At 44.8% G+C, this 13,494-nt stretch overlaps 1 protein-coding gene across 4 annotated transcripts in view; it reads left to right on the forward strand.

Moving 5' to 3' along the window:
• Positions 1 to 13,494, forward strand: part of LOC142589859 (uncharacterized) — a 93,498-nt gene that overhangs the window by 21,431 nt on the left and 58,573 nt on the right. For 2 of the 4 annotated variants that reach the window (XM_075701499.1, XM_075701495.1), the window contains 4 exons: positions 2,356 to 2,446; positions 5,463 to 5,583; positions 8,345 to 8,404; positions 9,524 to 9,618. In XM_075701499.1, coding sequence (XP_075557614.1) covers positions 5,490 to 5,583; positions 8,345 to 8,404; positions 9,524 to 9,618 — 249 coding nt within the window. In that variant the 5' untranslated portion in view covers positions 2,356 to 2,446; positions 5,463 to 5,489. Of the gene's footprint in view, positions 1 to 413; positions 567 to 2,355; positions 2,447 to 5,462; positions 5,584 to 8,344; positions 8,405 to 9,523; positions 9,619 to 13,494 lie in introns of those variants that run through there. The other 2 variants (XM_075701496.1, XM_075701497.1) reach the window with 2 other exon arrangements.

A 13,494-nucleotide genomic window follows, 5' to 3' on the forward strand; every position in this document is an offset into this window, starting at 1 on the left:
CTGCTTATACGCGTTTACACCCTCCCATTCACATCGCCTTATACGGCTCATGTAACTTAATGTCACTCGACCGAGTAAACGGTTGGAACGCTAAGCCTATAGCTTCGAGATAGGCCACGACCACAGCCACGGATGCGTCAGGTCTGCGTATCGGCGTCTGTAGAAAAACTTAAGAAGCAAACTAATTTCATTCGAAGACATTTGGGCGTGATTAAGGCACTCTTGATTTTTTTTTTTACGAGCGCTTACATAATTTTTTTTAAAGCGAAGCGTTCTTTGTCATAGATTGCCTGCTGCTGGGCGCTCCTTTTTTTCTTTCTTTTTTTTTTGCTTGCTCGACTCAGTGGGGTACCGCACTCAAGTGGCTAGCGCCTCGTGCTAACCACTTGGCGCGAGCAGTGCTGGTGGACACGCGACCTTCTAAAACCGGCTCTTCCTGGTTGAGTGGCCTCTCCAGGGCAACTTCTACCCGGCTTCACCCGCGCTTGCACCTATAAAGCCGCGCCACCCCTTCGACAGGACGACCGGTCCGGGCACCCGGCATTAGTTCTTGAATTTCATCGCGAGTGAGTGAGAAAACTTTTATCGTGAGAAAACGTTATTTCGAATCCGAACGATTCGCGTCCGGCGTGTTACCGAGGTTACGCTGAGGTTACGGCCAAGAGTTCTTAACTCTAGGTGGCTTCCTTGGCCCGCTGGACTGCCCAGAGTTGGTCTTCCAGGTTCGAGCTGAGCAGCGCGGCCTGCCATCGCGCGCAGAGGCTGTCGATGGAGGCTTCGCTGGCATTGTCCTGTATTAGTTCCTGGCATTCCCATAGCATGCGTTCCAGCGTGGCTCTGGTGCCACACACTTTGCATATATGTGTGTATATGTCTGGATAAATTGCGTGCGTTAGTATCGGGCTCTTGTATGATTTGGTTTGTAGTTCTCGCCACTGGGCAGCTTGCGATCTAGTGAGTTGTGGATGGGGTGGCGGATACGTGAATCTTTGCATCTTGTAATGGTTGATGTCGTTGAACCGGGTCATTGTCGTCCCATTCCCATACTTCGGAGGGCCCTGTCGAGGGGTCTACGTTCGTCGTGGCTCAGAAAGTCAGTCCTCGGGCTACGATGTGCCAGCATCCTTTTTTTTTAGTACGTACGCCACGGAGACATCCGTGGGCTGATAGGAACCACCTGGGACTTTACATTCCGCTGGACGCTTGTTCCAAATGGGCCAGCGTCACGTCACCCGTATCTGTGGTTCTGAGAGCATCCCGAAACGCTGACGTGGTCGAGTGATTGGCGCGTGGGTTTCAACCTGTCCCTTTTTTGTGTGTCCCTGGTGCAAGAAGACGGGCGTTTGGGACGCGTAGAAGTTCTTCGACCCAGACGCGGGCCAGCCTGCCTTCTTGTCCTTGGGACTGCATAAGTATACGGCCGCAACCCTCTTTGTCAACGACCTCTACCACCGAAGACAACGGAAGGCTGCTAGTTGACTCTTCAATGATACCGTTTCCGCCGAAATGAAAGTTTAGTTGTGTGATCGTAGCTTCGTCCATGCATGTTCAGGTTTACCAACCGAATATTTTGTAGCTTTCTGGTGTCCTTTTGCCCTCGCCCCCTCCCCCCCCCCGCACTCCGCTGTCCTATCAAGTTTCTTTCTCCAGCAATCATGCAAACACAATGCCGTTCGATTCCGTTGCGGTCATTCTGCCTTAACCGGGCAGCACTGCATTGGCCTTGCTCCGTGCCGACACGGTTATTTTTATGTAGCTTGAGTGTTTTGCGAATGGCCTTTGTTACTATTGGCCGAAAGCAGTTCTAGCAGGTCACTGTCATTTTTTGAGCGTAGTTACGACGCTAAGGAAATAGCAACGTAACGAACGTAGCTGAACGCTTCTTTCAGGACGCTGGCCTATATTGGGGGAATATTGACCTCCCCCAATTGTGCAATTGTCAGGTCCGTGCCTGTGATTATCGCGTTTGTGCGTCTTCAAAAAAAAAAATTACGAGGACTTGATAACTTCCACCTTTCTGTATCAATGCGCATTCTCGTTTTATTCAAACATAACCTAATGATTGAATTTGTTTTTCTGTATTTACTTCAATAATTATGTATATTAACAAAGTGGAAAAGAGCAACCGTTGCATGCTAGCAGTAACAATTGCTTTATTTACGTTTATTTCAATGAAAAAAAAAGGCCGAAGAAAATGAAGACATGAAATAAGCGACATATATGCAGAGGCCGAATATTTGTCCTCGTTTGTATTTTTGTATTTGTATTTATTTGTATTTGCCATCGTTAGCGCCGTAAGCATGCTTCACAAAGCTTTATTGAAAGCGGCTTCCATTTCTTGGCGGCGTCTTGCAGCGTACTCGGAGGGCCCTTGGAGCTGTTTGCCAATACACGGCGCCTTCGTGACGCATACTGTCGGCTTCCAAGGGGCGCGGGAACAGCCCAGGTAAACGTTATTTTTTTTTACGAATACGAAACGGCGAAAACGCCCGTGTACTTAAATTTAAGTGCACGTTAAAGAACCCCAGGTGGTCAAAATTTCCGGAGTCCCCCACTACGGCGTGCCTCATAATGAGAAAGTGGTTTTGACACGTAAAACCCCATAATTTTTTTCAAAATTAACGCTTACCCTGATAAAATCGGCAGTGGTCGATCAGAGAATGTCTCGAACGGGAGCCGACATTTTCTCAAGAGGACTTCCGGCCAGGATCTGCTTAGACCTGGGGACGTATTCTGTAGGAGTCCACCTATAGTGGACTGTCCGATCTCGGCCGCTGCTGATTGGCTGGGGCCGCGCTCATCTCCTCCGCGCTCGTACAGCTGCATCCAATCAGCAGCGGCCGAAATGGACAGTCCACTAGGTGGACTCTTACGGAATACCCCCCCCCCCCCTTGTTACCCAGATGAGGGCGTGTCCCCTAGTCGAAACGTTGGCTCCAGCCTGACAAACACCCGTATTCGATCGACTACTAATGGTGAAGTTCCACTTATACTGTGAACCACTGCGTTGTTTGGATCCTTATAAACATCGATGCGATTTGAGGAGCGGCTCGCAGGGGGCGTACACTGTTGGCACGAGTTAACATTTCGGCGTATTGATTAAACAGCAGAGCGTAAATTTAGGCGCGTAGGTACGTACTTGGAGGAAAAAAAGCGTTTGATGCAAGCAGAAGACGCACGCGAGCAATTAACTAGCAGTGAACCTGTGTCAGTGAGCCTTCCGCAACATAGCGCAATAGTCGCAGATATGCCTTGTTCTTCAGCACTGCGTGATGGTCTCTTTTTTTTTCATAGTTGTTTAAATATTGTCTGCGGCACATAGGACAATTCAAATCCTTGTGGTGAATTGTTCAAAAAGGAACAATTGTGCAGGGTAAACGATTAGTAAGAGTAAAAGCTGATGTGGAAATGTTATTAGTTCAAGATAGCAATTTAGGAATGGTAGAAAATGGGGGAAAAAAGTGGCAGCGTCTCGATTTGAAACAAATTCCGAAAAGTGACAAAAGGTCTCAAATGTTACCATACGACAGACTCGCCTGCCATCCTGGTGACTCGTTCCAAGTAGATAAGCCCTGCAAACTCAGTAGCTACAATTCGTGGACTCAAGTCAGTCATCAAGTGCACAATGTTTCATAACTAAATAAATACTTGGTGTAATTATGTTGTACATTACTTCATTAAGCATTTTGTGTTCTCATGGGGGCTAATCGCCGCCTCATGATCGAGTAAGTTAGCTCAATAGTTAGGATTGGATTACCTGCCACAGGCAATATTTAAAAATTTTGTTCAGCTAAAAAAAACTCAGCACCAAATCTACAGAAACCTGGTGGTCAAAATTAATCCGGACTCTCCACTACGGCGCGCCTCATAATCAAATCGTAGTTCTCGCCCGTAAAACGCCTAAATTCATTCATGATATATTGTCTTCGCGGAAATTCGCTTGAGGGTTTTGGATATTGGAATATAGGCATCGTATTTCACTTAATGAACTTTAAGGGTAAGACGTATTTTTTTTTTTCGCCGATATAACAAATTATGGAAAGTAGTCTAGGCAGAAACTGCGCGTAGCGCGGACTTGGGCGGCCACGCTGTTTGACAGGAAATTTTCCGACTCTAGGATACTACTCATTTTGCCAGCCAATCGCAGGTGTAAGCGTATCAGCGTCATTCCATTAAAACAGTTTAGTTTGAATGTCGCCGAAGTCGATAAAGCCTAAACTGTACCTTTTGATAATCGACAAAGCGCACCGTAGCAGTTGTGTGCGCCTTAGCGGTTTTCCTCTCCAGCGCTGTATATCTCTGACACGCTGAGAATGAAGCAGATTTTGTGACTAATCCACACGCAGTCTTGTAGAGCGCTCATCTCGTCCTTGCCGGAACGGCAGCGGAGGCAGTTGGCCGCAGCCTCCTATACAGTTCCTCTTAAGTAGATCGGGAGGTACAATGTCGCGAAATAAGCGTGCGTATTTCCTTGGGGAGTCGAACCTGGGGAAAAGCCTTTTTTTTTTCGGTCTGCTTGATATTCAAATCTAGTCTGTTATCCCATACCCGTGACTTTATCCACAACACACATTTGCACACAGACGCACGGGAGAACGCCTCGTCACCTCGTACCACGTACCACAATGGGTGGTAACGCGGTTCGTTCAGTCGTCATGGCAACGGTTTCATTCGCATGCATGCCTGTGACGCTCGTCTTATACTCGACACCTTCATTTCGTTCCATTCTAAGTGCGCGTGTACAGTTTTTAAACTTGCTCTTCTATCGACGGTCGGACTGTGGAATGGTATTCAAGCCACCGTGCAGGAATGGCCTTATGGCGATTTGTTCAGTAACTCCCTCGCCATATAACCACTTAGTTGTAACACCTGCTTGTGTGCTCGTTGAATGTACCTCTGTACCTGTTCATGTACCTGTTCATGTACCTGTTCAAAATCGTGAATGCAGCTCTGTACCTATTCGGTTAAAAAATTATTATGTACCTGTTCATGTACCTGTTCGTGTACCTGTTCAAAATCGTGAATGCAGCTCTGTACCTATTCGGTTAAAAAATTATTATACCCTTCCGCGTATGCAGTAAGCTATTGAATTTCTTTCAATAGCTTACTACGCTGTACAAGCTGTACAAGCTGTACGCTACAGTAAGCTACAGCTGTACAGCTGTAGCTTATTACGCTGTGCCACGCTGTACAAGCGTTGCTGCACGTGTGCTGTTGCATCAGTTCTGATTATCACTCGACATGTGTAACACGTTTCTGTACCCGTCCATGGGATAGCATCTCGTAGCGACACCGCAGTATTTGTAAATAAGGGCAAGTAATTTGAACAATACCACATAGGAATCGTTGAAGCTCTTCGCCAGCGATTCTGTGTTCATGTAATCGCTTTAACTGTGTACAGCGCTTTGCTTGGGCATTAGCGTCAGCCCTGAGAGTCTTAACGCCCTCTCCCTCAATCGCAGCGCGACCTGCTGTGGCATCCACTTCAGATGATCGCAGGTGATCGTCATCCTTCCGTAGAAAACAAATCGACATTGAGCAATGGCGACCGCAGATGGCCAGAGAGGGAGCCCGAAGCAATTGGTGAGTGGGGTAAATGAACCTTTTAAACGTCAGATGGCGCCACTTGCGATAGTTACATGTCGCGACAGGGAGAAGATTAAAAGGACGTAGGCAACTGCTCAACTGTAATACATGCCTTCATTACGTGATAGCTACAGACCTCAGACAAGGCTCAAGCAGGCTTTGTCTGTCACCAGCATGTTTCGGTGGAAGCGCTTATAAAAATAAATTGAATCGTTACATCCTGGCGACAGTATGGTCGGATGCGGGTCGCGAAATTTCACTGTCACAAAATTTCACTGTCGCGCACATCTAAAGAACGTCGCAGCTCTGGGGAAGGCTACGATAACAAATGCAGCTCTAATGCTTACATCGTTAAGCGTCATGCATCGTCGCCAAATATTTTTGCGCTTAACTTGTTGAGGACCATCAATCCGATCCGTAATCTCCGTAGATGGTTCATATTACAGTCGATGCTCGAAAAGAAAATGCATGGAAACGGGTGACTGCGCGGCAGAATGTGACGCCAGAAAAAGTAATTCCGAATGCAGAGTTAAGATTCAACTAAAAAATGCAACTTGATTTTCGTTTGAATGAAGGAGGAAACAGCCAAAATTGTTTTGGATACTAATGTGATGAAAAGTGAGAAATGAGCGGATTAATGAAGTACTTTTTTCACCACTTGCTTTTTCTAGTGCGTACGGCTCATGCGCTTTGCTTGTGTAAATGTTGGGGATTCCGCATGTCTGGAATTGAGCAGTTTCAGAACTTTGTCCTCGCTGGAATTGCTGTGCCATTAGGGATGCTGCAAGCTCCGAAATTGTACTCCACTGCAAAAAAAAAAAGAAACTTTGTAGATGAGGAATGGAAAAATTATTCACCTGATCGTAGCAGATAGCTTCGAAGGAAACCCGTACGGCTTTCTCAAAGAAAGCTTCGCAGCTGAAGAAAATGTTTTGTCTTATTCTGTCTTGTTCTGGGGATCGAACCGCGAATAGTGTTTTATTTTCGCTTGTATAGCTTCCGAAACATAATTGAAAGTGAACAGGAATTGGTGTCAAGTGCTGCTTCGGTTGTCCAAGCACTCGCAGGAACTTTTATAACGAGGTCGCAGACTATCGTTGAGTAAATGGCAGAAGTGCGCACAACTGCCTTATTTCCTGGTTTTAACTGCGAAAAACGTAGAAGGGACACGAGACGAGAACACGACATAACAAGCGCCGATTTTCAACGTTAACCTTTCCCCACACGTGTCACAGACACGTAATTGCACATCATGTATAACACGCACTTTTTTGCACTTTTTTGCACATGCAAAAGCTCGAGTTCTTTTTTTTTTTGTTAGTAACAAGGACGCCGTGCTTACTAACGCATTGGTCACGAAGTCTGGTAATCTCGGCTGCCTCAATTTTCTCCCGAACCAGCTGGTCATTGAGTGTTTTTTTCAGCACTTCACAGCATCTGAATTCTGCGGCACTTAGCTTTAGAGGGGCAATCCATGACGTGAATACCTAGATTGCTGTTCGCCTGCTCGACGCTAAGTTTATGTTCCTTTAGTCTCTCGTTTGTGCATCTAAAGTTTGCGCCAGCAGAATTGAGACGCCGTGAAGTGCTGAAAGAACGCAATGACCAGCTGGTAAGGGAGATGATTGAGGCAGCCGAGATTGCCAGACTTCGTTACCCATGTGTTATTACGTCGTTCTCGTTACTAACACAAAAAAAACGAGCTTTTCCACGTACAATCATGATCTTGAGTGCAGAAAAAGAGCGTGATTCACATGATGTGCAATTACGCGTCTGTGACACGTGTGGCCAAAGGTATAAGAAGCCGTGTTCCTTTCACATAAACGCTGTGTAAAGTCGGCGCTTGGGGTGTAGTCTTCTCGCCTCGTGTCTCGTCTACGTTTTGCGCTGACCATCCACCAGGATGGAAAACCAACAAGCCCAAGCTGCTATTCTAGCGAAATACCTTATTGCGACGCCAATAGCGGTGAGAAAACAGAAAACGAAAAAAAAGGCACGAAATAATTTAACCTTGATTTCTCAAGCCGATGTTTATCCTCTTCATTGCCTTTCACCGAGTTGCATGACGCCGCACAGCCATTGCGGGACTGATCAACTATGCATTCGTCTCGTCCTGTCAGTGCAAAGCTACTGGGAAAAACATATTTACAAAATAGGGGCCCGCTGCAAATTACCACAAGAAAAACGGTTGGCAGCTAATATGCCTAAATACGCGAAATATTTGTTTTTACGAAAGGAAATGGGCCGATAAACGACGACGACGCGCTAAGATAATTACTCTGTGCTCCCTGACTGAGCTTTGCCATGTCACAGGAACTGCTGGAAACTCTCCCTGAAAAAAAATGGTTTAGAAAGAACGACAGCCTACAGGCTATCGTGAGAAAGAAATTGAGAAACAGTGTAGGTTAGTTATGTGTTAATAAAAAAAGCGCGAAAGTTGTATTCTTTTCTTTTTATTAAGAAACAGTTTAAGAGATTCCGAAATGTGTGCGCATCCGCAATTGGCGTTGCCGGCGTGTACGTCTCCGATACGTTGACATTTAATGGTATTGCTCGAACGCAGCGCAAAGCACCCAATTGAGGGAAGATAGGTCTCTAGTTAACGGATAGAGATAACGAACACCTAACACTTAATTACGCCACTTCCCTTGCACTGCATTCGCTTCGTGAAACTATCAGCTCGCCCGCATCTCGATCCTGTATGATATTTAAGCACATGGTTATTCTAATCGGCCCGAAACGTATCTCTTCATTGTAGGAATTCCCTGTGCGGTTCTGGATGTCATTTCGTGTCCTCATCAGTTCGTGCGCAGAGAGGGTAAGAAAATAGTCCCGTATGTGCTTGGTAGACCAATGTAGACCTCACATTACGTAAACTGGTCTGTACATTGTTTGATATATGTAGAAGCTGCAGAAGCTGTATGCGTGCAGGGTGGTCATAGACGTCTCACTATGCACATTTTGTAGTGTGGTTGCTTTTGATTGAAAACGCTTACTACGGAATAACTACACTGATGTATTACGGCCACGTCTGCACATCAAATCAACTGCACGCTTTTTATGCTTCCAGTATGCGGCGTGCTAAGTCTAGGTCGCGACACCTGTGGTGTACTGTGCCTCGGTTGCAAATAGGTTCAGATCTGTGACGTCCGCCGCATGCTAATTAACGTCACATATCGTGACCTGAGTGCATACTTAATCTTACATCAAATTACATGACGCACACCTGCATTTTTCTTAGGCGTATTCGACGAAGTAGCTTTTCTCGGCGTACGCTCCCCAGTGAGAGAAGTCTTACTCTACATAGTGCTTTTCTGCTATATATATGAATCGGATCAAAATCAGACGGACCCTGCAGTAATTGTGACGTCAGTAGGCCAGAAAGGCTGGGTCACAAGAACATTTATGATGACATCGCAGTCTATCCTGTCGAGCAATCGCTGTTGCAAACACAGAAAAGTTGCCTTGGTTGTTGCAGTGAGGAGAAAATTTGCAATGCGGTCAACCTTTTATACAAGCTGTATCGGTAAATTGACTTTGTCGCAAAGAATTCAGTCTGTATTACGAAAAGCTGGATCTGTGAATTGTTTAATGTACTGGCAACTTTATACTCGTGTCCCCTTGCGCTGCATCCTTATTCCACTTCCTTAAATAGTCCTCGCACTCGCACAATATACGCGTACGAAGGAGTCTTGTGGCGAATCCATGACACATTAGAATCGGTTACGGCTCGATATCTCTACCGCTGTGTGTATGAAGCAGTCTCGTAGCTTTCGCTACTGTTTTCCTTTATGTTCTGGTGGAGTCTAGTGGCCCAGTTGTCTATAAAAGGTGCTATACCGACTAGTGAAACTTCCCTCTAGTGCTCTTAGCTTGAAGCTCTGCTCAGTGTAGCGAACATGTCCCCTCATCTCAACGTTGGCGTGTTCTTTTGCAGAGGGCGCCGACGGTGGCAGACATCCGCTGTTGCGATCGGTCGCGTGCGCAGCCGTTGCGCGCTCTTGTGAGACAGTCATCACTGCTGTCCCTCCTGTAAGTCACCAATACCAATACAACACACACACGCACACACACACATATATATATATATATATATATATATATATATATATATATATATATATATATATATATATATATATGTATGTATATATATATGTATATATATGTATGTATATATGTATGTATATATATATGTATATATATGTATGTATATATGTATGTATATATATATATATGTATATATGTATATATATATACAGTAACAATATTCTTTTACTGTGTTTCTACCGATTGTTCCGTTATACATCTTGCAACCTAAATATGCGATAGCGCGCTAAAGCGCCATATTTACCCCGTGTGTTCATGGCACGAAACTCCGGTAATTAGCGGAGGCAAATAAGCTATTGCAAATGACGTATCTCATTTTTTTTCACTATTGCATATTTCGGTGACGTTTTTCACGAATGCCAGTCTATGTTTTAGATTTTATACTGCATTGGCTCTTTAGGGACTGCACAGCAGGAGTGCTTAAAATGAAAAATGTACCAAGTACCAAGCTGGGGCCCTATAACGTAAAACTATTCCATCATGTTTTTATTCCAATCTCCTGACGTCAAATTTGCGTAACCGCTGACGCAAGCATCGGGCGGTCACCCGCATCATTCTCTGAACAGACCAACCAAACGCTCTCCTCGTTCATAGGAGGTCACTTAAAAGTTTGCTTGAAAAATAAATAACATTGCCTACACTGAGCGGCTTGTCTCATCTAATTGGCTGACAAGAGGGAAGGAGCACGCTCAAGTGGAAAGGGATTCGATAGGGCCGAGCCACTGTATTGAAAATCGATAACCGCGTGAGGAGGGTGGTTCCGGCGTCTGCGATAGGTCCGCTTTCCCTTACTTAGCTTGCAGTGGCTGCCGAAAATCGCGACGGCATGCAACGGAAGCTTAAGAATGACACTAAAACGGATCCTCAGCAGAGTTGGCAGAACGAGGTCGTAAGCGTGCCAAAAGGGCCCGAAAGCGTTACACAGCCACGCAAAAAGATTTATACGCAAATAAACCCATGCTCTCTGACAGATGCGAGTAGCCAGTGCATCAGTGATCGGCGGCAGCCATCTTTTATTCCTTTCGGAACGGGGCAGCCTGCGGCTATTCAGAAGCAAATTCAGTTTTGTTCGGCATATTAATGCATCGTTAACGCGTACACGTCACTTTGACGCGGTGAGTCCTTGCGGCTTTGTGACATCACGTGACAGGCAGGTGAAGTGGGTGCAGCCCAAAAACTTTTGACCAATAGCCGAGGGCTAATGGCGAAAAGGCGTCGAATCGAAAATATAGTTTTTCTTTTGTTCGGTCAAATCATGCATAATCGGTGTGTACACGTCATATCATAATAATAATAATAATAATAATAATAATAATACTTTATTGGAGCTATAGATGGGGAGCTATAGTGGTTTTCGTGACGTCGCATGACAGACGGGTGAAGTGGAGGTGGCGCAAAAAAGTTTTTGACCAATCGCGGAGTGCTGATTGCAGAATTGGAATAGAAAACTTCGGAATAGTTTTATGTTATAGCACTCCTGAGTTGGTGCGTCTGCTGTGGCGATCTGTCGCGTGTGGCACCGTCACGTACTCGTCAGCTGAGCGGTCATCGCTGCTCCCCCTCTGTCACCACTCGTACATTTGTTGCGCGGAGCGTCGTTTGTTACCTTGCGACACTTGAATTTTTCGCACTGTTCTCGATATTGCGAGGCAGCATCAACATGTCGACACTACATTCACTAAATTTAAGGCCTCGAACGGTATTATTGTCTTCAGTGGTAAAAAAAAAAGAAACCTGACTTCATCATCATTGCTGTGGCAGTTTGCGTATTGTCTGTTTACCATCTACAAATTATTCTTTTTTTTTTCTAACGTGGCACGTGCCTTCCTTTTGGGCAGAAAGTGTGCGATCTACGAGTTATACTACTTTTGAAAATAAAAATTTATCTTACTTGAGCCTATCGCTGAGCCTATCCGGTGAATACGGACCCATTCGAAACGCGGAGAGATGATAGATGTGTTACATCAAAAGGTCCAGGAAAAAGATGAAGCCAGACCAGAATAGACATCCGATTGGAACTCGTGTGTAAAAAGGTGTATATTGCAGAATGTGTGTAATAAACTCATTTTCGGTCTGACATTGGCACCACAAGTAATTTATTATTACATTGAAGCCGAAAACGAGAGGTGGTGTTCGCTTTGTTCTGTAATAAGTTGAGTGAATTTGCATCCCGTGAGGGGTGTGCCGCATGCTTGAAACATTAAGTTTAGGGAATCCAACAATGGGGGGGTGGGGGGGGGGCTATTGACGATTTGGCCCTCTAGTAAAGTACTGCGTATTCATCAATAAGGATATGTGCGCAAGATATCACGAAATTGAAGTAAAACGGTGATAATTGTCATCCGATCAACATTGGGCATAAGGTACTAGAGCACCACGCGTCCCTGAGAAACCTACAATTTTCCACCGGAAACACAATCAATCGAAGTGAAATTGTGATTAGACGTGACATTTGTCAGTAGGTATTCTTTCGTAGGGGTGGAATATCTGCGTCCTTGCGTGAGATAAAACCCCAGTAAGCTTCGTTGCCACGCAACTTCATAGAACAGGAGCACAGTCTACGTAGACCTACCGAACTTGACAAAATTCGTTTTCCTTTGCTTTGTCATCACGACAGACAAAATGCATTACTGATTAGGCCGTAAGGATATGCACAAATGTTAATAGGACCACAGTGATGTCTTCATATACTTCGATCGATATTTCATGGCCGCGTGTGCTTCTAAGACCCCCCGAATTTGCAAAAAAAAGTGTCGCGTTTAACAATACTTGCTTTAAAATGTACAGTGTAAGGGCAAGCTTTTCAACGTTGTGAAAAGCCGGATGGGTAAATTGGAATAATTCTACGAAGACTATACCGTATTCGCAAGCTTCTCGAAAGTTATTGATTAAATTTTGCTTCTAGCACCATTAGTTTCGTGTTCGCTTTAGTCTCGAACACTGCGTATCACACACTCTTACGTCTGAATGTGTAAACTTTCGTTTGAAAACACTTCTGCTTTTGACAGGGCTTAGCAGCCTACTCGGGGAGCCCTCGCCAGCCGACTGCTTTGGAGCAAGACACAGCGCCTTCGTCATTCCTGTGCAACAACGGATTGCATTCTATGGACACGGTAAGATCGTTGGAAAGTACGATTAGTCCATTTGAATGCAAGTAAAACGTATAGAAATGCTTTTATGAGACACTCAGTGAAACCATTTCGTGCATTTGAGCGAAACCGTGATTTTTTGGAAGTCATTCACGTGACACAAAGAACTACCTTCATCGCCTTATGTTTAGACGCACGTACTTAGCCTTATCGTTTCCTATAGTTCAAGAAACAACTCAAACGTCAAAATACGAAACAGATGTAAGTATATCATTAGAAAGCAGGGGTTCTTTTGGTGTTTTACGCCTGCATTGTGGACGTCGTGATATTCTTCATATTGCGAATATTGTCGTTATTATGAGAAGGTTTCTACGTCTGATTGCTTCGAAAGGCCGCCATTAAGAAATTTGACAGTATTGCGTTATTTGACCAAGTCCAAAGTAATACACACTAGGAATATTACAACTCTCCATTAAAAAGTGTGAAACACATTTACTGTTGCATTAAGAGCTTGCAGCGCAACGTTCCTATTGGTTACGGACAAGTCGAAGACGCTAAGGTCATCTAAACAATATACGAACTTCTTGAGCCTGTTCAAAATAAAGATAATTGTGTACCCGTATTCTCGCATGCTCGGAGCAGTGCTGTACATAGTTTTTAGTATCAATAAACTGAAAATGGTTGCCCTGTGGGCCTGTAATTTCGTCAT

This window comes from Dermacentor variabilis, chromosome 8 (genome assembly GCF_050947875.1).
Source record: "Dermacentor variabilis isolate Ectoservices chromosome 8, ASM5094787v1, whole genome shotgun sequence".
Lineage (NCBI taxonomy): Eukaryota > Metazoa > Arthropoda > Arachnida > Ixodida > Ixodidae > Dermacentor > Dermacentor variabilis.